General features: G+C 39.7%; 3 protein-coding genes across 30 annotated transcripts in view; 1 reads left to right on the top strand and 2 right to left on the bottom strand.

The window, feature by feature from the left end:
• Camkii (Calcium/calmodulin-dependent protein kinase II) overlaps window positions 1-2936 on the bottom strand; it is an 83050-nt gene extending 80114 nt beyond the window's left edge. For all 20 annotated transcript variants that reach the window (XM_076382932.1, XM_076382934.1, XM_076382931.1 and 17 more), the window contains exon 1: window positions 2798-2936. In XM_076382932.1, the coding sequence (XP_076239047.1) occupies window positions 2798-2862 (65 nt within the window). In that variant the 5' untranslated portion in view covers window positions 2863-2936. The remainder of the gene's footprint in view (window positions 1-2797) is intronic.
• Window positions 2937-3962: 1026 nt separating this feature from the next.
• Window positions 3963-16611, bottom strand: Gfat2 (glucosamine-fructose-6-phosphate aminotransferase 2). Of its 4 annotated transcripts, XM_076383086.1 has the most exons (15): window positions 16470-16611; window positions 10235-10342; window positions 10047-10136; window positions 9785-9928; window positions 9536-9702; window positions 9322-9463; window positions 8446-8469; window positions 7761-7781; window positions 6745-6902; window positions 6426-6665; window positions 6150-6348; window positions 5835-6079; window positions 5598-5753; window positions 5391-5519; window positions 3963-5314 (listed from the first exon to the last, which is right to left on the bottom strand). In XM_076383086.1, the coding sequence occupies exons 1-15, from the start codon at window positions 16474-16476 to the stop codon at window positions 5069-5071; spliced, it is 2076 nt and encodes a 691-aa protein (XP_076239201.1). In that variant the 5' UTR covers window positions 16477-16611; the 3' UTR covers window positions 3963-5068. The 4 variants fall into 4 exon arrangements, with proteins under 4 accessions (XP_076239201.1, XP_076239202.1, XP_076239203.1 ...); XM_076383087.1 differs by lacking the exon at window positions 8446-8469; XM_076383088.1 differs by lacking the exons at window positions 7761-7781; window positions 8446-8469 and having other exon boundaries at window positions 3964-5314.
• A 97-nt stretch (window positions 16612-16708) lies between these two features.
• LOC143182210 (cytosolic carboxypeptidase-like protein 5) lies at window positions 16709-24390 on the top strand. 6 transcript variants are annotated; one of them, XM_076383078.1, is made up of 13 exons: window positions 16709-16765; window positions 16843-16966; window positions 17093-17464; window positions 18805-18944; window positions 19033-19325; window positions 19405-19743; window positions 19817-20088; window positions 20159-20306; window positions 20425-20521; window positions 20596-20896; window positions 20969-21176; window positions 21258-21419; window positions 23264-24390. In XM_076383078.1, exons 4-13 carry the CDS (start codon window positions 18830-18832, stop codon window positions 23969-23971), a joined length of 2643 nt encoding a protein of 880 aa, XP_076239193.1. In that variant the 5' UTR covers window positions 16709-16765; window positions 16843-16966; window positions 17093-17464; window positions 18805-18829; the 3' UTR covers window positions 23972-24390. The 6 variants fall into 6 exon arrangements, with proteins under 6 accessions (XP_076239193.1, XP_076239196.1, XP_076239192.1 ...); XM_076383081.1 differs by having other exon boundaries at window positions 17093-17747; window positions 20479-20521; XM_076383077.1 differs by having other exon boundaries at window positions 17093-17747.
• Window positions 24391-24566: the final 176 nt, after the last annotated feature.

The following is a 24566-nucleotide window of genomic DNA, read 5'->3' as shown; positions in this document are numbered from 1 at the left end:
TCGAAACATCCTTCCAAGTAATTCTAGATGTTAACTACATTCCGTGTTTGTTGTTTGTTGCTTCCTCTAGCCAACGTGAAACTATAAAAAAGTACAGAGTAGTAAAACTGTATGAATGATCGATACTTTTATCACAGAATCTGCTGTAGCACAGTAGATTGTGCCCGTAACAGGCAAGACGAGCAAGTAGTAAAGAAACAGTGGTATGAAACGGACCCGATGAATCCAATATCGATAGAGAAGTTCATTAACTGGCCAATGCAATTAATCAACGGCACAATTGAACCGGAACTAAACTTATGACCAGTTTTAACGTGCTATTTCGCAAGGGGATGGTTTATAATTACGTTATTGCCACTCGTACGCGAACTTGAGGCTTGATGAATTTTCATTGTTCACTTTCTGTGGACAGGAAACGAAAGAAGCGACTTCATCGAGGATGGTAGTTAAACGACGGAATTGCGAATAAATGAAATACGAACGAAACCTCTGCGAATGAACAGGAAGTAATGGATAAAAAATACAAAGCAGTCGAACGTACATGGACGATGGAAAGGAAGAGAATCGATGCGGCAGTGTTTATCGCGGCTGATTATCAACAAACAGCGCCTCTGTATCATCGGATTATTTTATTTCTCCTTATATACTCCCAGCACGTGACGCTTTATCACGCGCAGCAACCAACATATATTTTTAGCGGTGTCGTGACGCGCAGAAAACGCTTCTACACCCTCGACGATAAATCTCGTGAGAGGCCTCCCCCGTAAATTCTCGCGCCCCACGACATTAGAAGAAAAGCAAGAGTCCCTGCTAACTACTCAACAGATCCCAGAGAAAACCCTCGGAAATCCACGCTCGCCCTTCTACTCCCTTCATCCTATTTACTCTCGCTGTTAAGTAATCATGAAACGCTGAAAAGAGGACAATGAAACGGGCGCAATTAAAGAAGTAGGGAAAAAAGAAAGGTTCAGCGAATTCCGATCGGTTTGGAGATATAAAAATCGGAAACAGATAACGGGAGACCCGAGGCGCTCCCCGATGGCAGATAAAACGAAACGCGTTGTAAATTTGCCCGTTCTAAAATCGACACTCTGTGAACTGGTCAATTCTGGAGTTCGGGGGCCCTTGTCAAGCGAACGACTTGTCGAGAAACAAACTGTTTCGACACCTGTCTGTCCTTGCTTTGCGATAGCTCTGATCGACGAGGTGGAAAAAGTATAAACAAGAGATAGAAAAAGTGACATCGTGCAACGCATGATCTACGCGTGCCCTATGCTACGTGTTTATCGACCGTGCCGCAAACTCTCCCAAAAAGACGCGGGGTGTGGTCAGAAAATTTCCTTCTTCCCGTGTTCACACGTCCCACGACCTGAGAACCACGTCGGTCGCGAGACTCGAGGTCGCTCGAGGTCACGGGTGACACGAGACCGACACCCTTACAGGACACATTACAGAAATAATTAAAACTGCAAAAAAATAACAAGTGATCTAGTGAGAAGAATTCCAATATTCCAATGATAACAGTCCAATTGTCCTCTCAACGATAGAATACTTGTAAATTTTAAACCTATGAAATAAAACACAAATATTAATACAAAATGATGGTTCTGAAATATCTGTAATACTAGTAAACAGTAGATTTGAGTGAACGATAATAGCTCTGAGTAAAGGAACCACTGTAAACAGGCTAATACAGACAGAATCATTTACATATTTTTTATACTACAAACTATACGCAGTGTTTTATAGTTCTTCAATTGCTTAAACAATAAACCTGACAATAATTCCTATCCAAAAGAAACATACTCGAAAACAACGCGGTGGCGAGGTCTAGTGACTTCTAGGGACAACGTCGCGCAAGGCTGCAACCACCTGCCGTCGATGGACAGAGGAACCAGACAGCGTCTCGTAGCGAAGGGAACGAATCGCTCGCGAAAACGAGGACTCGGAGAGAAACGAAAGCCACGGGAAAGGTTTCTCAGAAACAGGGTAGAACGGTGGAGAAATGGAAAGACAGGGAGAACGATAGGGTGGAAGAAAGAGAGCGTGCGAGAAAGAGGTCGGCGGAGGGGGATGAAGGTAAAAAGCGGCGCGACGACATCGTATTGATTTGGTGACAGATCCGCGTACACGATGCGGATGCCGTCGTTTTCGAGACGGTGAGGCCAGCACGACGGCACACTACGCGCGCACGGCAAGCGCCCTGACGCTTTATATATAGAGGCTGAGCCACGAGCAGACAGGCCGTGCCGCTTAAATATAGACGAAATGCAACGGGGTGTCTCCCGCGTGAGCGAGAGACACGAGCCGCGATACGGGGATCCACGGCGAGGAAAAGCCGACGAGAGAAAGAGAACAGTGGATAAAGCCAGGTGTGGAGTGGGGAAACAGAGGCAAGAGAGAGCTCGCATACGTAGAGAATAATCATGGCCGACGACACGGCGTCGTCTGCTAGGAATCGCACAGTAGCTGCTCCCTGCCACCGATCAGACGTAAACCGAAAAACAAGCCCAATGTCACCGGATACGCCTCGACGCATCGAACGCTCCTGTCGTCTGGTTCCCACCGAATAGCAACACACAAACGTAGGATAGACACCAGCAGCGAGCGAACGACGGGAGCGAGAGAGGAGGACCGAAGGAGAGACAGAGAGGGGCGTGTGTGTACACGAAACGAAAGAAACGTCCGTGACACGCGGTAAACGTAAACCAAAACGCTCCTCTGCTCCCGTTCTCCCGCCGTCGTTCCTCCTGCCGACACTCGAAAACGCTGTTACACCTGCTCTCGTGCTACTTACTTGCCCAGCTCCTCCTTCAGGTCGTAGTTGTCACTGAACCGCGTGCAAGCGGTCGGAGTAGCCATGCCGAGGTATCGCGATTATTTACCGCACACCAACCGAGGAACGTAAGCGCGAGAGCCACTGCCGGCCGCCACTACCGCACACGCTAGGGGAAACTTCGCTGGTCGAACTCGATCAATAGAGGGGAACCGCCGCGGCGCTGCTTGAACACCGGGTAACCGTGGCGCGCGACAGGGAGGGAGGCAGGGTCGCCTTGGGGGCAGGGCAGAGGGGAGGTAGTTGGTTCCGTCCGCGGGAGTCGTCCGCGTTACCGTAGCACCGAGATACGGTGGGGCGAATCGCGACCGTGCCAGCGAATATTTGCGGGCAACGCGACAACCGAGCTCTGTCCTCTTCCGCGACGCGTCCGCACTGCTCGCCGGCAGACCGTCGACTGACTCGCGTAGTGGCGCCTCTGCCTCTTTGGCCCGCGGTATGGCGCAGGCGGTGTTCCCAGAGCCGACGTCGCCGGCAATGGCGACCACGTATATCTACCTCGAGGGTATCAGCGACGGCACTACGGGCAACAGAGCCGACGATCGCGCCCCGAACCGCGCAGCCAACCCACGCGAGATAAGCCGAGGGGCTCCAGGCAGCGCATTTAAATTTAGCGCCAGGGATTACGCTCGATCACGCGGTAATCGCTCGAAATCACGCTTCACGCTACGATTTAACTTCCACGATCTACTGTCTTCAACGTCCCTTCGAGCTCTGGAACCCTTTTGCTTAGGGAGGACTGAGGGCGAAGCTTTACGCGTGACACTTGGAACCGCACGGAAGGGTGACTCGTTCGAGACTGAAGTATCGAACGCTGAGGATCGCGAGTGTCGCTCGCTGGTTGCTGTGTTCACGCCGGCACGCTGACCGGAAGGAGTCGCGGACCGTCCCTGGCTAGACACCGCGCGCTCACTCGATTCCGCATGTCTGGCGTAAACACGAGATTTACTACTGGCGCATTCGCCCGACCGAACGGTGCTTCAGTATCACTTCGACCGGCTTTTTGGCGGGGCTCCAATTAGAACGATACACTGGCCGGCGATTCTAGAGTTATTGAAAGCCACGGGAATATGCACGCGAACGACTGGAACTCGATGGCATGCTGAAATGAAATTTTATTGATGTAGCGATTACGTGACGATTGTCCCTGTATAGCGATATTCTATGGATAATTCTGGAATTTGGATTGTCAATCGTCAATAGCCAAATTTACCTTTTTTAGGTTTTAAAAAAGCTGCTTCTGTTTCGCGCAGGGATAATGCAATCTTGATATTTCGTTCGAATAACGCTGACTCCCGTAGTAAATAGGAAATAGTTTCTAAATATGAAAAGTAAGAAACAGTTTTATAGATAAAGTTCGTATTTATATGATTTTAAATTTAAACATGATATATCGCGTCAGTAACAAAATTTGCTTAAACTCTATTACAGTTTCCGTAGCAAAATTAGGAGAAAGTATACAAACTTCACCTGTTCCTCTTAAATACTGTAGAAAATACCAATTTCCGAAAGCATACGATAAGCGCCATTTCCGTTCCCTGGATTTTCGACCGATTCTCTTTGTTCAAATCCATTTTGGCTGATTTCCTGACTCCGATATTTATGATACACGCATTCACCATGCACACACATACACGTACACTTTCCTGAATAATACATGTAAATCTCGTTTTAATCACGATTCTTCTAGCACAGTTTTATTCGGTTCAATTATACGAAACAGAATAAATCACATCATTACTCTGTAATCTGAAAAGCGTCGCTCCATCCGTTCTCGTTTCCTTAATTGATATGAATATGAACCATTAAATGCACTGGAATTACTCAATGGGGAATTCGATTAACACATTCCCAAAGAAGGAACGTTTTCGTTGACATTCAACTAGATACTGATCTATTGTAAGATTAAGTAGAAAGACTAAAGATGGTCCAAATGGTTAACTCCTAAAAATCTGTGTAATAGACGTCCGAACACCGGAAACATTTTATTGGAATATTAATTTCCTAATCATGCTCGTGAATGAATTTGTAGTCATTAAGTACTTACGAACGCATCAAACGCAATTAATGATAATGTTCACGATTCTTCCGCTATCACGAGAATGTTGTGCACGACGAATAAACTCTCTCACATTCGAGAAATCGTCAACGAATTCTAAAACTCAAAAATCCACAACTGAGCATGCTATGTCGCGTTCGAAACAAGTCCTTAGCAGTCTCTATGTCGATCATTTACTCGACCGTGACCGATTTCGCCAAATTTCGAGGGCAATCCACGTTACAGCCGCGGAGAACCGCGATGTGGAAAGACAGCAGTTGCATCGGAATGACTGTGAGAATTCCTTGGAGACAGTCCACTGTCTTAGGCACTTCGAGAACTCTATCTGCGAACATCTTCGTTTCCTCGTCCCCTTCTTCGCAAATCACTATTGGTTTACCATCTCTGGCTGTTACTTGTTGTAACGCATTCATACATTTCTGAAAAGAAATACACGTGCAGTAATTTAGCTATTAAATTAACGTAGGAAATAAATTTCCTGATGGTCCTACATACCGTGTACACAGGATCTCTCATGACTATCATTATGACGGGCATTGAGTCATCCACGAGGGCTAAGGGGCCGTGTTTTAATTCTCCAGCCATAATACCTTCGCTGTGCATGTAAGTTAACTCTTTGACTTTCTGGAGACAGACATATTAAATTCTTATTATTATATCTAGAGTATCAGGGATTTTATTTTTGAAATATGATAAACTTACCAGAGCACCTTCCATACATGTGGCGAAATTGTATCCTCTACCCATGATCAATAAAGATTTATGTTGAAATAGGGACTTGGCAAGCTCTTTCACTTTATCATCGAGTTGTAAAACTTGACGAATCAGATTATCCAAGTTCTTCAATCCTTCAATGATCTATCGGAAGAAGAAATACATTATTTACTATTCAAGTCATATTACCATTCATTTAATTAATCAAGAATATAGTTTATATACCTCCTGACGCCTAGAGCCAAGAGAAATTCTATCCTCACTCATGACCAGAGCAAACATTACGAGAGAAATGAACTGAGAGGTGTAAGCCTTCGTACTGGCTACACCAATTTCAGGTCCGGCGTTTATGTGAACACCACAATGGGATTCGCGACAAATACTGCTACCCACAGTATTAGTAATTCCAACAATGAGAGCCCCACGACCTTTGCAATAACGCAAAGCCATCAATGTGTCCGCTGTTTCGCCTAGAAAGAAAGCAAATTTTTAGTAATGTCCCTGGGAAGTCAATACACAGCTGATCTTGCTAAGACTCACCTGACTGCGAGATAAAGAAGCATACATCATCCCTGAATACAGGTGTGTTTCTATCCAGAAAGTCAGAAGCCAGCTCGACCATAACTGGCAGCTCAGTCAGCTCTTCTAGGAGCTGTCTAGTAGCAATGGCTGAGTGGTAACTTGTTCCACAACCAATTAGCATCAGACGCCTGCACCTTTTGATCTCAGGAATGTAATCCTAAGAAGAATTTTTATTAGAACAATTGTACTAAAAATAGAGAAGATAAAATCCTAATAAAATTGCTTGAAACTTACCTTGATACCTCCCAAAGTAACAGAATTATCACGGAAGTTCAGACGCCCCCTCATCGTGTTCACCACTGACTCAGGCTGCTCGAAGATTTCTTTCTGCATGAAGTACTCATAATTGCCCTTCATAATCTGCTGGATCTCGATCTTGAGAGTAGTGATCTCTCTGGCATGGGGGTCGTCCATGCATCGACGAAGACGATGAATGCAGAGGGCACCTTCTTTGACTGCAGCAACATCGTCATCCTGATGATAAAATCATCAGTTTTTATTCACTGATTACACACTTTTGTACATTGAAGAGAAAATATTGGAGTGTCTTTACCTCCAAAAATATAACACGATTCGTGTGTTCGATCACTGCACTGGCATCAGAAGCGAAGAAGTATTCCACTTCTTTATCTTCCAGGGGTTGAAATTCGGAAGTACTCTCGCTACGTGGTATCACCGGAAGCTTGGCTGTGCGACCATGTGGACGGTGGTCTATTAAAAATTCTAAAGTAATTCCCTTGTACATTTTCAGAGTACATTGTCTATCAGCTTACAGGATTTTTATGTTACAATTTCATGAAATCAATATGATACGCACCAATTTTAATTCTGATCCCTTGTAAATGTATTTATTATACAATTTGATAAAAGGTGGTATCATACAGAAATCAATTTGAAAAACTGTTCAACTTCATGTACAAAACTTGGCTTCTTAGATGAAAGGCATGGCCAATGCATCAAAAAAGCACGATGCAATTGCTTTTCATTGTGCCATTTTCTGTTCATACAAGCCCCACACCGAATTAACCCGAAACGTGACAATGTCTCTAAAGTTCTAGTTAATCTCCTTAATAGCAACGTCGTTAATTATCTTATGTACTTTCTATAATTAAGCAAATACTCAGATGTGACGATAAACAAGAACGCATGTTTCATTCAAGCGATTGGGAGGTACAATTATTGTTAACGAGTATATTGTGATCTTATTAAGAAGGTGTTTGGCATTAACCAGTCCCTATCGTGGAAAGCTATGAGCCTCTGCAATAGGAAACACCTGTTTGAAAGGAAGAAAAAAAAAGTAGCGAGGGCCTGTTTGAAAGTCGTGTTAGATGCGCCCTCCACTTCCTGCTACACGCGTTTCTGTGCTGAAAGACAAACGCATTCGTAATACGTACTGAAAGCGTGGCAATACACCTGTACGCGTGGTTTTTTCCTTAATATCCATGAGATAACGTGGTGCAACTGTGCGTAAAATTACACATTAGAGAAAGAAACAGGCAAACCGTGGTGACAGAAAGCGTGGCTGCAAGAGGCAAGCGGAAGTAAGCGTATACGTACGTAAAGTATTACCTTGAGTCGGTGCTTCAACTTCTGCTCAAGTTTGGATGCGGGAAGAGACGAAAAAGAAAACAAAATAATTAGACAGATAACGCAACGATGACGGGCATTAAAAAAATATAACGATGAACGTAAAACCGTGAAATCTACTCTGGAACTGAAATCTGATCGTACACTATTCTATATTGAGTCCGAGGTGCTTGATAAGTTTGAAAAAAAGTGTTCAATGAGCGTGGTTTTCTTGTAACTGAAGAAACATGCTATCAAGAAAATTACTTGAACACTTTTTTACAATCTTTCGTATACACAAAGCAACAAATGCATAAGCTACTGCCAAGAATTTTAAAAAATTGTGTAATGTATTTTTGTAATTAAATAATAATGGAGGTTGAAGTAAATGAATGTAATGTTGTTAGAGAAAGGTGGGAAGTATAGCAGATACATAGATGCAAATAATTTACCAAGAAGTAAATTGTGTTACACTGAAATGCAATGTTGGTATATACTGATTAGAAGTATGAAGCATAATTAGCTTACATGCCATTTCTTAAACACTAGACCTCTCATGAATGCTAGTATTATGTACACATGGTACGTGTTTCTATTTCTTATGTAGGACAGATTACTAGATTGAAAGGTCTAATGTTAACAAAATAAAAAAAGATAAGTGTAGAATAGTGTAGAGTAGTGTATATACCTTTGTTTACGCGTGGAGATTCATCTGTTGAGACGAAAAGTTGAAGAAGAACATAACCGGTAGGTGTTCATGCAAAAGAAACATCATATAGTACCTATTTTAAACTTAATCACCAAGGGATACATGCAACAACTGCTTATCAACATTTGAGGAAACAAATAACAAATATAACTTAAATTAACAAATCAAACAGCGCTATTTTATATAAAAAAAAAATTACATGCTACTTATCTTAATGTGCTAGATACTATTTTAAGACTCTACTGGTCGTCAGCTTAAGCAGCTACTAGACGAAATATGGTATCCAACTACTAGTTAAAGTTTTCAAAGAATACTTCTAGCGTAAACAAGATACTTTGTATTAGTATTACTTGCCAATTAGTTCTATTAAATAAAAGTTTCAATGTAACTCTCATTGTTAAACACTGAATAGAACATAGATTAGCGATGTAATGATACTACCAACTGTTACTCCGAAAGTATAAAAATTATTCTTCAAAGAAAAATGAGTTATAGGACAAAGTCACAGTATATACATGCTATTAACCCACACTTAGTCTTTACAATTCAACATACGAAAAACCATAATACTCCTGTACAATTCCACCACTACCATACCAACCTCCTTGCAAAGAGAAAAAGGAGAAGATATATCTAAGTGACTATCCGTCATAACTGCCTCGCCTTTGCCCTTAAAAGAAATTTAAAAAGCATGTATATTCCTCTGCTCACACCGACACTATCGGCTAGCATTTCAATCGCAGCCCTCGGCGAAATAGTCTCGTAAATTTCCTAAAGTTTACCAATTTGTACCTTTCTCCGTGAGATACGCTACAGGCTTTATCAAACACGTGTCAAAGAAATTGACCGACTTACCTTTGCTGTAGAGGATGGGCACATGATCGGTGGCCAATCTGGTTTTAGTCTTGATGCCGACCAGAAGCGGAGATCCTCTCCTAGTGGCCACACACTCGCCTGGGAAATACTTGCTCTTGAAGCAAAGAGCAAAGGCACCTTCCTGAAAATTCCCAAGTTCCTCGGTCATCCAACTCTTCAATTACTCAACTCTCAGCTGATTAGTTCTTCTTACCAATTGTTGGACAACTTGCTCGACCAGCTCACGGAAGGAGTAACCCGGATGCTGAACCCAGAGATGGTGAATAAGTTTAGCGATTACTTCCGTGTCGGTTTCGCTCTCAAAGACGTAGCCCCTCTGTTGGAGCAGCGTCTTCACTTCCTTGTAGTTGGTTACAATACCTTCACAGGAAATGGTTTTATAAAGAAGACAATTCTCTACCGTTTTATGAAATTACAGTGATCTTGGGGAAAATATGCTCACCATTGTGCACCACTACGAAAGCATGCTCGCTGTCTGACCTCTGAGGGTGAGCATTCACTTCGGAGGGCACACCGTGGGTCGCCCATCGCGTGTGTGCAATGCCTACGTGACTGTAAATCTTCGATTCGAAGTCGATATTGGTACCTGTAACGAGAGTAGTGTGATTTGTATTCTGCAGAGTTGTGCACTAAAGTGAAGCAATCATTGCTACTTTGTTACGCTTGACTGAGATATTATAGAGGGAAATATTATGTGAGCCTACGGTAGAAAATTTCTTCCTCGAGGGCCTTGACTTTTCCTTGCTTCTTAATAATCGACATATCCTTGCCATCAGCGCTGTCAAGGGCGACGCCTGGAAGAAACATGCAAGAATGAATTCCTAAGTGCATTCTTCTCTCGAGTCGCTAGCTTTCTCGCAGAACTAATGCAAAGTAAGATTTCGATTCTTACCAGCTGAATCATAGCCTCGGTACTCCAATCGTTTTAGTCCCCCAACTAGTAGCTCGAGAATCTCCTTCCTGCTCTTTGGTGTCAGGTAATTGAGGTACGCAAAGATTCCTGGCCAACAGAAAAACTAATTTACTTCGAACGAAACAGAGGGCAAAGACTTCAAACTTTTTTATCCTCTCTCTAACCACCTCCATTCATCTTCCTATCTTCCTAATTATCACAGCTCGCGACTAGACGACGGAATGATTTACCAAACGGCTACTCAACATTTTAAACAGTCGATTAATCACCCTTTCTATCGGCTCCCCTACCTGCTGAGCAACAGAAGAGAAAACGATAGACCTTCGATGCATTAACCGATACGGTATTTTTCTATTCTCCTTAGAGTTTTCTCTCTGTCGCGTTCACCGATCCAAGGTCGTCGATAAAACACGGAAACGGTTCGATTTATCAACACAGCGTTTGTTTCATCCCTGACCGATTCCTTGGCTATGTATATTCAATGAAGCTCCTACCCACGGATCGAATTCTGCGATATTAAAGCTTGCAAGCTCCTCGCCTTTAGCTCTTACAATGTTCTCGGACAGTGAAAGACCAAGTCCAGAAAGTGGCCAGGAAAATCTCAATAATTACTCCCATAATAATCACCGTTAATACTGTTTCTCTCCAGTTTCGCCAAGGACTACAAGAAAGACCGCGATCGAAATTTTTCCCAGCTGGAGGCTCGTGACCAAGGGGACACGCGTATCGATACGCCTTCGAGGTCCCCGTGGCATTACAAAAATGCAAAAAGTCGTCGCCCGTGAGCGAACACAGGCCCAGACAGGCGAGGTGCCAACAGGTAATCCGCGACACACGCTCACAGGTGAAAGGGAAAGCCCACGTGCGTGAGAATCGACGAAATGCTCGTTAGAGACGTTGGTCCCGGCGATATCGAGCCTGTTGGCGCGAGATATCGCCTCCGTTCCAAATACTTCTCGATATTGTATCAATTTTCTGCTATAATGCAGCCCCATGGCCGCTAACTGCGACGTCGTCTAACGTTACACGGTTATTAGGTTGCTGTACTCGTTTTTGGCGCGCAATCTACTGCGGATACTCTATCGGGGGATTGTCCTAGCGATGGAATCCAAGAGTATCGAGTTCCTCTGACGTCCTCGATTTAGAAAGGCTTTAACGTTATGATCGACCAGAACCGATCGAGAGAAATGCTAGTGTCGCAATGACGATTCTGCTGAAGACGTTTGGGCGTAAATTGGGCAATCCTATGACTTGTTACTCTGAATGGTGAGACTGTTAACGTAAGCAGGTATTCGTGGAACTGATTGTTTGGAGAAAGAGTGAGAAGAGGTCCATTCGTTTGATTACTTAATAAGAAGGGATGTGTAGTTCTATTCTCGATAAAATTGATTATGTAGATACTTATGGAACGCGATGTCGTCTGTCTAAATTAATATTTCAAAAGAGCTATCTTGAGACTCGACACTTGAGTAGAACAAATTTATCGCAAACAGTGAATGTCTCATTCTTCGTACACTGATATATTCTACTTGATTTCAATTATTCTCCACTGCACACTTTAAAATAGTACTTCACCCTCATTAGTAATCGATTTCGCGAAACTTTGGTCACTCCACTGTACCACAGGATTAAAAGACAATCTGGGAGCTTAAGAAAATTCGATCGAAGGACCTACCACCCATCCCCAACTCCTGATAAAGGAAGAAACAGCTTGAGGAAGTATGAAGAGGACGAAAAGCACAGTCTCGTAGCCTGGTAGCAAGTTGCCAGAAGAATAAGTCGTAGACCAATGCATCGAACGGATGTAATTTGATTTCGAGTCACCTGCCAATAGAGACAATCGAACAATCACGTTACTGAGTAGATTCTGCAATCGTCGATAAGCGAATTTTCTTACAGTGTCGAGAGGGGAGAAAAATCCCCTGCTAGGGCTTTATACGGAGGCTAGAATAAAAAATGGGAATGATCTTGATAACGCTTTATCCCGATAACACGCGACTTATCGACGAGGCCATCATAATCTTATAAATCTTTGATTTCTAGAAATTTTGTTAAACACATCGACTCAATTTAATCCGCTGATAACCATTTTCCAATGGTTGCCTCCTACGATACTCTTCTTAATTGCCTTTTACATTGCACCGATAAGGGGAAAATTGAATGGCCAACCCCAGGCGGAAGTGATTGTTATGTTATCGTCGTTAGTTCGATAACGACCAGATAATAAATATGATACAGGACTAAGTTTCATTGTAAAAGATAAGAGATATTAATTGGTAACAAAGTCACGTGAACTTTATTCGATTCTATTGAACACTTCCACGTAATATTTCTCCTTCGGTGTATGAGGTATGAAGAACCGTAATTTTTGGAGCTGACGAGGTCAAGGGATTTCAAAGACCCCTTTCGAGAGACAGAAAACTGATTGAGATGCGCACAGTGTTTCGGCAGCATTGGAGAAGTCGAACGACTCGAAATGGTTGACCTTGATTGAATCCATGGAATGGCTTCCATGACCCACTGATATTGAAATTTTTCGATTACCCCTGAGAATAGCTATTTAAGAGGCTGTTTTGAAGATTAATCAACAGTGTATCTCAGTATGACTTTTTTCAATACTAAATAAATAACAATTATCGTACAAATATTTTTCAGATACAAGTGGCATTGGATGCGAAAGTAGTAGATTAAAGAAATAAGTGATTAAAAATAGCTTCAGCGCTCTCCAGCAGCGATGCGCACCCTGTCTGTTCTTTATCGCTCATTCTACTTGTTCCTTCACCTGGTAGCGTTCAGTTCAACTGGGCGAAGAAGATTGCGTTTCGATAACGAACAATAGTAACATATAACTTCAAGCCTTGAACGTGTCTTCTACTTATCGATTAATTAACGCCTAATGAAACGAGTTCAACTGATCTTGAAACTTCAAAGAAAAATACTACATAAGATTAATAAAATTTCCATTCACGAATGATAAACGTAACAAAAACATAGCAGACAAAAATCGAAAAAAAAAGGAACAAAATCTCCCTGAGATCAACTGCTCTCAAAATTCCACAATCCTAAAATATCACTCAACAGAAGTAACTTTTCTCCAACCGAGTGATCCTGAAAGGCTCGCCATAGAGGAAAGTATTAGTAAACAAATCAGTGAGGATTCTACTGAGAAATTCCTCGTTGAACCGGTTGAATCGTCAACTCGTAACTCGCGAATTCCTCCTTGGGTTTGTTCTTTTGCAAAATTCTCGAAATCAGGGATCCCCCTGAACATTAACAAAAATCAGGTTCTGGGTGGCAAGGCCACAAGTTTGCATTTCGCTGGAGAAAGGATCCCAAGAAGTCCTGCTCGAGGATACGCGTGTTCGTGCGTCCGTGCACGCGCGTTCACCGTGCACAGTGCCACGTCTAAATGTCATGTGTGACTGTCCTGTGGCCGCTGCACCCTCTCGACGTCAGGTTCGCCACGGAGGAACTTTCACTCGTCGACTTCGTCGTCGACCGATAGCCAGGACCGATTAGGCTCTATTGTGTTGCCCGTTACAGCCGGGTGTCGATGAAGCTCGATTAAAACCAGCACGTGATCGCCTCTGCCTCCGCCACGGTTAACTTTCGATGAACTTTGAGAATGTTGCGGCTCGTTGAGTCACGTGGTTGCAACATTTTGTAGCCATGTTGCCCGATAGAACGTGACCACCGTATGCTTCTATAATTCCAGGGAATGCAGTTTTGAAATTCGTACTTCGTAATTACCGTATCACAAGGTTTTTCCTGTTGTACAGCACTTATGTGAGATATTGGATATGAAGTAGAGATTGAAAGTAGGATTCAAAGTGTGGTGAATACTTCCTTGCTCCATTTCCGAAAGAAAAACTTGAGTCGTATTAAAAAGGGGTAGAATTGGAACAGCTACTTGCCGATCGAGGAACACTAGTGTCCTTTAGAGTGATGCAACTGCAATCACAGGATTTCGCAATCTTATGAGAAGAATCTTTCTCCTACCTTGGTCATCTCTCACTTAAAATCAAGTTTCAAGCTGGAAGAAAAATCACAGTATCGTCAACAATCACTTTTATCATTCTCGAGCGATCCTTTTCTCTATCTACTGAACATATATTTCATAACTACTTTTCTAGCAAATCAGGGAATCCAAATCTCTTATCTCCTTTTATATGTACGCTGCTAGAAGGAGTTACATCCGGTATAGTTTGACAGTGAATCATTTTTCCGCTAATAGCATAGCTACTTTCGTCGGTCTACCCTCTTCTAGGTGTAAGGATATGCAAATTTCGCTGGTATTCTTGGAGCATAAAGCATCAGGACGTAAACACGAGGGTCGTCGACCGCCTACGCGGTCCCACCTTGCTCGTTCGATGGGGAAAATGGAAATAGGTGCGCGTGTCCGGAAAACGCGTTCGTGATTGGAATTCATTTCTTACGTCGAAACGTCGACGGAACGCACTGACCTAATTAAAACTGGCCGCGAAGGCATTGATCTGAAAACACGGAGATAGTGCCTGGTCGTCGAGTCATACTTTGGAGCGTTCTTCCGGTGTATCGAGCTAATTAATCGAGCTCCCTCTAATTAATTAGATCCGCAATGCGTTAGACGAGCTCCCAATTACGAGAGATGAGTCAATGGGATTGAGACCAAAGTAGAAAATTGGAAAGTGGAGAGTTTAACAGCATTATCAGAAGCTGATAAGTATGCAACCAACGAAAGCTCGTAAATATTCGTGTGAGAAAGGTAGGCCTATTTAAAGCTTTGTTTGTAAAAAACAACGCTGAGATAATGGTGCATAAATAACCATGGATACTTTTCGTTTGTTTTTTAAGAATCAAAGTCAGGAGTATTTTTGTAATTAATTAGAGCAGATTACATACTTCTGACTGATGTTTTACGGGCGGAGAACACTCAAGCACTCGTCTAATTCCCTTTCTTCGAATCGAAACACACTGGAGACTTACTTTCGCCGCACAAAAAATAACACGGTTCACCAATGACGTAAAAAGCTTTCGTAACTTGGTGACTCTTCGATATTTCTCTACCATGTGGTTCGTAAAAAATTTCTATTGAACCCGAATAAACGCTTTTGTAACTCGAAAGAAGTAAATTCCAATGCTACAATGATTATCACTTATTGTTAGCGAAAAGAACACCTGCAGAGTTGTAGACTTAGCTGATATAAAATATCGCAGCACTATCGAAGGTGCTAATAACTTCTGAGTACACTAATTGCCATTCTAGTATATATTTACATTTACTCATTTCCCTTGTAGAGCAACGTTTCTTGAAAATGGCCTAATATCGTTTGCTTATTCAAACCGTTAATTTCTGTCAATGCACTGAATACAAATGCATCGTAGAATCAGTTGAAGCTCAAAATATTATCGTTATCAGAACCCACGGGGATTTACTCTATTTGTTCATTGATACAAAGTACATCATATTTCTCTTCCCACTGCCTCGTTAACACCTTTTGCAGCCAAAACGATAATTACTGATATTATATGTTAATAATGTTGCATATCGATCATTGCAAAAGCATTTGCCTTTAACAACCACGTTTTTTCTCGAACGTGACGTTATCGCTCTTTCCATCCGCTCTTATCAAAAACAAAATTTAACTTCAATTAATGCTAACACTATACGACTATCAATTAGTATATGGATTATCGGATCAATTACATAATTATTCCAATAACGAATGCCAGGGGTATATTATATTAACACCTAAAACAAACATTAGTGTTAATTATATCTTTAGTAATTATGCATTAATTTAAGGAAGAGAAGCTGAAAAACAGAAATTTTGATAATGAACTCACCTGGATCATTCATAGATCCCCTAACAAGTTCCAAGCCCGCGCGAAATAATTCATATTGAACCAAACGCGCGCCTATTAACACATTGACGAGCCCTGTCCTTCTCGCCTGCAGATTTTAAATACACTGTCGTTTCTGAGCGTCGTTTCAATCAGCATACGACAGAATTGAGGGAAGCAGATGTTCGAAACGCGCGTGTTAACATACGACATTTAGCTACGTCGCACTCAAACGCGACCTGTCACAGACGAACTTTTTACTGAACCAACACGGATGGAACACTTTCTCCTTCGAAATTTCCCTCTCGAAGCGGAATTCGTTCATTTTGTTGGCTCGTGCCAACGAAACGTAGCAGTTCACGCGTCACAGAAAAATCAGTTGACTACTTACCGCACATGTTGTGAAACGTATTGAGCAGCCGCCACGTAAGTAGGAAACGCCAAAAGCGAAGTGAGCAGAACGTGTCACTGGTCAGGCTCCTCGATGCTCTCTGAGCTACCGCAAAACACAATGTAAGCCGCACGACAGCGTGCTCGTGGCTCTTATGATGGGAGATTACAGTCACATGTACAGCCACTGTGCACGAACACTCAATTGATTCTGGCCGCACGACACACACACGGAGAGGAGAAGGTGCTCCCTTCTACTTGTGCTCGAACTTCAGACTACTGACGATTGCCTCGTCGGTAAGAAGATTCAAGCTCGATTAATCGATCTAAGACTGAATTCAAAACCTTTCAATGTCTGATTTTCGAAATTTCAGATTATTCTTCAATTACTATTCGAATTCTACTCTCAATCCTCTTACCACGAATATATAAAGTAGTCAGAGCGTTGAATAACAGGAAACGTAGGTTAGTCTGCTGCCACTGAATTCAAATCCCACTGTATGTATTTACAAAGGCCACTGAATTTCAAATCCACTGTATTCACAAGCTTGGAATTTGTTTCTGGACCTATACACACGATTTTCATACAAAATATTAAATATGTAATGTATTTCTGTCCTCCAGCACAGAAAATAAATTCAAAAGCCTGTTCCCCAGGAACAACTCCAATGATTTCAACACATTAATAATTTATCGACGTTACTGAGTTACCATCGACCATAAAATTGGCCTGAGTGTCGTCAGATGGCGTGTGCCAGTTTGGAAATGGAATACCTTGGAGGGGATATCTTCTCCACTGTACATTAGTAGTTGTGCAGTCAGAATCAAATGAACCAAGGGATGGGTGCGTGGCGCGTTTGATCAACTATTGAATCGTCTGCACGATGACGTATTGTAAACCAAACGAGCTGACGTGTTGACAGTACTATGATAGTTGATACTTTTTTCCTCTGGATTCGCGTGGATAACAGTCGACAATACAGATAACGCTCGAACGTAAGAATCGGTGAATTAAAGGCGAAGCATATCAGTGAGAAACATCACAAATACGCACTCCGACTTGCGTAGTGTCCATGATGTGCCAGTTAACTGATAATTATCGATTCTCGCGTTATTTTTTCTGTTCTCCGTTGAAACGATATGAGTTTCGAGTATTGAACACGATTAATAAGCCTTCAGAGACGAACTGAACACTTTAAAGTGTTTACTGTTGACTTTTGTTGACTTAATTCTCGTCCACACTGTTCGTTCAAGGATAGAGCGCGCCACCTGTCGATAGGTCAGTGCATCGATAATTTAGATAGCATTCTAATTTTTAACATTACACATTTTTTCGTATTATAGCTGTCACAGATTTTATTGTATATGATAAGATATGAAGAACAAGCTAATCATAAATAAAACCTTTTTATACCGTCAAATCTTGTTTACGATTATTTATGAGGAATGTGATTGGACGTTCCTTTTCGCGCCTTATAATTCAACAGGCTCAGACGAGATACGTAATAATCTGAGTATTGTGCCAAATTATGTTGACTGTAATGATTGTTAACAGTAACGAAGCCTATATAATCGTCAAGTGACACAATTTTATTGCGAACAGTATCGCGTTGCATTAAAGTGCGGTCACCTGTTAATCTTTTAATTTCGTTAATCTACGAATACGCAATACTCGTTTGTTATCATTTTTAAGGCACTCCATATTTTCGTATAAATCAGGTATATATAATATTTAAAGAAATTGTAGAAGAAACGAAGTTATATAATACGTAGGAAAATAGTCGAACTTCAGCTTTACTTGAAAATGTAATGCATTCTGCAAGGTTGAAAGTCCCTCATCCTTTCTGACTAAATCAATTAAAAAACTCTATTAACATTATAACTATAAAATACAGCGAAAAAAGAGTAAAACAGCTGACTAATGACACTCGTCATTCTGTCATAATTAGTGGTCGGTCGGATACACAGAAAGCTACGATGAAATCGCGAACATGTTTCTATTAGCTGTAACAATGATGCCTGTGGAAATATTGGGGAAATATAATTTATCGTTGACTGTTTGAGAGAAACTAGAGCGTAGGCAAAACATCCTGTCGTGATCTCCGAAGTGCATTAATTATTTCGTAACGCAAGGCGCGATCTGACTAGAGATCGTTTCGACTTCAGAGATAACTGTCAAACATGACCCTTATAATATGAAAGTAACGCGTAGCACACAGAAAAAATTAAGTTTAATCTCAGAGAAAGTGAGAATCTGAATCACTGGCATTTTTCTATTCTGATATGTATCGTGTTCGTCAAGTACGCGTAAAAGAGCTCATACGAGTATTTTGCAGGCAACCTTATAACCTTTAATACGTCATGGCAAATACAGCTGACCCTATCATCTGCGGAGGCTTTGTGTTTTACAATAATTTTGATTCTGCCAATTTGGCCAGGGTTGAATTAGTGAAAGTGCCAGAAACAACAGATAAGGGTAATTTTAAGATTTTACCTTGACCTACATTTTTTTTTCTCACACCTATTGGAACACATTTAACAGTTTAATGATTATTTCTACTTAGATGGGTATGAAGCAGAGAATAAATCGTGCAAAAGTTCATTGTCAGAAGAGGCAACAGATTATGAGTTTAATGTGTGGACAAAACATGACTGTCATGGGACACAATTTCAGAACAGCAATAGAACTTGGTTTTACTTTGGTGTCAAGGCTTCTGCACCAGAGATATGTGTCAAATTTAATATAATAAACTTGAATAAACAAGTTAAGATGTTTAGCCAAGGAATGTGTCCAGTTTTTAAAGTTATACCTGGCCATCTGCATTGGGAACGAATTCGTGAGAAACCTACCTATACTGTAAGTTTTTTATATTCTGTGAAGATGTGAACTGTTTTTTTGTAGCTTTAAGGCAATGTGAAATTTGTAAATATTTCAGCTGGACCAGAAGGGCAGTGATTTCACATTATCATTTATTTATACTACTCCTGAAAATCCTAAAGCTATTACATATTTTGCATTTACTTATCCCTTCTCATATAATGATCTACAAAATTACTTAAGGAGAGTAGAAGCAAGAATAGCAAAGAGGACTATAACATGTGCAGATGATGTTTATTATCACAGAGAATGTGCTATAAAGTCTCTAGAAGGAAGAAGAATGGATATCATAACAATAAGTTCATTTCATAACATATCAACGGAGAGAGAAGACAGACTGAACCATATGTTTCCAGAAAAAAATGAAGAAAGACCTTTTAAATTTTGGGATAAAAAGGTATACAATTGCATATCTTAAATTGTATATAAATATTAGGATTTGGTGTATTAAAAAAAATATATATTTTTAGGTGATTTTTATTAGTGCAAGGGTCCATCCAGGAGAAACACCATCTAGCTTTGTTTTCAATGGTTTTCTTAATTTTCTCGTAAATCGCGATGACCAATTTGCAATTAATCTTCGTCGCCTATACGTGTTCAAATTAATACCAATGCTCAATCCTGATGGTGTGGCCAGAGGTCATTATAGAATGGATACCAGAGGAGTTAATCTCAACAGAGTATATCTCAATCCTTCTCTGAAAGATCACCCAACAATATATGCTGCAAGAAATTTAATAAGGTAGTGTAGTGTTAGGATTCTAGTGTCATCAGTTAGGAACTGCTAACTGATGAAAATAATTATTCTAAAGGTATTATCATAACACATACCGACTGCCAAACGAAGATGAGCTTCCAACTGTAGATCTGGAACATGACAAAAATACTTTAACCATTATTGACTCTTCTTGTGCAATTGCGAATATCGTACGCGATACGACAACGAGGTTACTTCAACAGGTAATTAACAAACAATATAATTTCTAGAGAATTTATATGAAAATACTAACACGTACTAACTCACATTTCGGACTAGTAAATAAAGGCAAAAAGCACTAACTAATAATTCTAACACTAGGTTACACTTATGACATTAGACGAGAAACGTAAAGATCAAACGGAAATTTTTCAGGAATGCACATTTCCCAAAACGAACTTGGATGGAATGCCTGGGGGTATGATATTTAAAATTGAATTATACATCGCGATCATCGAAACTCTTTTACTTATTTATGCACATTATATGAAGGTGATGGAGAAGGTCTATGCAATACACCAGATGAGAGTGATAACTCTGTAGAACTTAAATCTGGTAAAAACACTTACACAGCTGTTGGCATAGGGCAGTTACCTAAGGACGAATCTGGATTGTATTTATATATTGACCTTCATGGTCATGCTTCGAAAAAAGGGGTCTTTATGTATGGCAACTATTTTGATAATGCAGACGATACAGTAACATGTATGCTTCTACCAAAATTGATGTCAATTAACAATCCAAATTTCCACTTTACCTCGTGCAATTTTACAGAAAGAAATATGTACATCATGTAAGTTTTTCTGTTTTATGAAAGTTAATAATTTTAATATTTATATTTTAGTTAATAATATTATTCATACAGAGATAAGAGGGATGGTATGTCGAGGGAAGGATCGGGCCGCGTTGCTGTGTATAAGTTAACTGGACTCATACGTAGTTATACGCTTGAATGTAACTACAATTCTGGACGTCTAGTAAATACAATACCGGCAAGGATTCGTGACGGTATCAACAAAACTATGACTAACATATTTGTACCACCAAAATACACACCAGCAGTTTTCGAAGCGGTAAAGTATTTCCTAACTTTTATTATTAAAAATTTCATTGAGGTGCTTAGATAATTATTAGCCATATAATTCTATTTCTAGGTTGGTGCAGCATTAGGTCCTTCAATTCTTGACCTCACAAATAACAATCCTAACAGTCGACTGCCAAATAGTCAGTATCGTTCTTTAAGGGGTGTAAGATCATATTTAAAATTAGCATATGTGAACAATCTTTCAGCGCCATTTGGTAAACCTCTACAAAAGGTAAATTTCGATAATAATGAGAGTGAAATTTCAGCTGTTGATATAAGACAGTGTGTACTCTCTTAATTTATAATGCCATTAACTTGGTATGCTTTCATATGTTAATACCAAGACACATTAGTGCCTAAGCAAAATTGCACATTACACTGCTAATTCAAAATGTGGGAGAGAGATTTTTTATACATAGAACTTGTATATTATTTTATTTTAACGACCTTAAATTATAGACTGTTGTTACACGCAGGAAAGTATATTCTTATTTTATGATATTGTGATGTTATAAATGAAAAGTTTCTTATCCTAATGATTCTGTGAGTTATGGCATATTAGGTATTTACTGTTTTTAGACATGTGACTATTAAAGATTTTGTAAAATTTTTATTATATCAAACTAATGGGTCTTCCATCTAATACCTATGTATGCATGACAATAATATTTTGATATACTTTCACGTAAAGGTTTATGAGAAAACTGTTTATCTACTCGTTTTTTGTAGCTTTATTAGATAATATTTACGAAGTAAATAATAATTACAAAGTGTGGGCAAAAGGCAATTATAAAGCGCTTAGATGTTGTGTTTATTATATTAACACGAGTATAATATGTATGTGCAATTTTTTTTATTGCATAGGTATCTTTTATAATGCAAATTCAGTATATGGAATTTCAAGACTGTAAAATTTTTTATCATTTTACACTAGAATTAACTAATATAGTATTCATTATACATTTTTAATGCCTATACTTTTTTTTTATTTTATTCTATTTTGTCAGTATTTGATGCACTCTAATTCGGGCGACACTAGACAAGTGCACTTAATGTAGCGCAACTGCACTTAAATCTTGTTTCACGGTTGTGAGTGATAATAAGGAAGGAATACACATATGTGTAATTAATTATGTCTATTTCTTTAGCGAAACGCAAAAAATAGCGGTTTAGACGATTGATCAGTAGATCTCTGGATGACGGAATCTTTTCACGAAAGATGCGCAGATTTCAAAATCAGAGTTTAATATAGAAGTTCATACAAAATTTTTTGTCGTTAACTAAATAAGTGACAATAATCACAGATTTTTTAGATCCTTTAAAAAATTGTTAAATTGAACATCTCATATACTTTTTAATTATTTAGAAAAAGTTTGTGTTTGTTACAAAAAGTACTACGAATGTTTGTTGTACTATTATATAAACTTGTGGTCAAAAAGGAACAACAACGATCAAGTAAAAAATATAGTTAGAAAAAACTATAATAGCTATAGTCATGCCTTTCATTATTTATGTAACGAGACACATTATGTATAAATTCATGTATAGTAATTTTACGATGTATGCGTATTATGAGTATGTACACGTACACACACATAAATACACAGACACATGTCCCACTGTTTTAATAAATGTACAGTATTTTTAGCAATCGTTTATTTACCTTATTTTTATTTTACTCCTGCTAATCCTTTGCCCTAGTGTCGCATTAGATGTAAAAAATTATGTTCCTAACATATAATAAATGTTTTTTTTCCAAGAATGATATAATAAGTGGACTAGACCTAAAGCAGCGAATTAAAGGAAACTGTTCTTTTTTGTTCTCTATAAATGTTAAACATTGTTTTGTGTCTCAAACATGTAATCCTTGAACGTTTTGTTTTGTTAAGGAATAGAACAGATGTGAAAGCAAGAAGAAATTAATCTCTCTCTCACAAATTGTTCTCAATCTGATCCCAAATTAATGAATGCAGTTCTCACTGTTAAGAACTGAATGACTTATTGTTAGTACGTTATATTTGTTACTAGGTACGAGGTTGATATTAGCTTGATTTAAATCCGCGCTTTTATTCACAGGATGATAATGGTATTATATCTCAAGATACCTATAATCTAAAGAGTCTTGAATCTCGAATAAGTGACTCTTCTGTTGGGGCGAAGAGCTCGATGAAGAGTGAAACGAATCTCGTAAAAAAACCCTGTATTATTCGTCGCACAACGTCTCTTTACACTGGAGTAAAAAGAATCAGAAATAACAAAAAACCTCGTCAAACAATAACACGTAGACCTTTAAAAAATCAGTGTGTTAACATTGAGAATACGAAAATCTCTGCAATTAGACCAGACGGTGTTGTAAAGTCGTTTCTGAAGACCACCGAAAACCGTTTAAGGAATTCCAATGTCGGCTGTGTCGACGATTCGTTGGGATCACAACTGAAGGACTCCCAATACCAAGCCAAAAAACTAATAACAAACAAATCGTCAAAAATGGCACTGTCTTCCGAAGAAACAGCAATCGTGAAGCATGGAGCGAAGAGACTAAAAATTGTTTCTGTGAAAGTTAACAAAGGCCGACCAGAAATTGGAGAATCGTCCAACTACGTACCAGAAACTACAAAGCCGCTGTTTTTATGCAGCAAACAAAGCACGAAAGGAACTTCTAAAGCAATTAAAAAACATTGCCATAACGTAGAACATAAATCAAGGTCTTCCAGGTCAAAAAATCTGAATAGAAACGTCGAAGAAAACTTAATAAGCAATGAACAGAATTCTAAATTAAATTAGTTTGTACCACTGTAGCAAAGTACAGTAACAATCGGTTGCAGTTTTACGATTCTTTTAGATGATTAATTTAAACCTGAGAAACTACGTATGCTGAGCGTGAATATTGCCATTACGTATATTTGTAGTACATGTATATTTAGTGAACAAGGTATTAACTGATTCACTTACATTGTTAAAGCACGAAGTATATTTGTTTTTTCATTTTATAAGAGTCTAAAATTTAGAGATATTATGTTTTTGTTATGTGTATCTGTGAATGAGTAATATACTGATGTTCAGTTGATACGAATATTTATATATGCAACAGTACGTGCATTCTGCTCTGATTTCAAATTCCAGTGCATCTTTATTTCCCCCGCATTTATATTGTCATTTTAATAGATATGTCTTATACATATATCTATTGTACGATATTATATGTAAATTTCAGAGTCTATTATATTATTTGTATAAAAATAAATATATATTATTTAAAGTAAAACACGACTTACCAAAAATTCGAAATTACCGCCCTATTGATTCTAGATCGCTTCGGAAAAATTCGGCTAGAATCGGAACGGTTCGGCCATCGAGCTCGAGATCGTGCGATCCCTTC

This window comes from Calliopsis andreniformis, chromosome 8 (genome assembly GCF_051401765.1).
Source record: "Calliopsis andreniformis isolate RMS-2024a chromosome 8, iyCalAndr_principal, whole genome shotgun sequence".
NCBI classification, from domain to species: domain Eukaryota; kingdom Metazoa; phylum Arthropoda; class Insecta; order Hymenoptera; family Andrenidae; genus Calliopsis; species Calliopsis andreniformis.
This window is presented reverse-complemented; position numbering and strand designations above follow the sequence as displayed.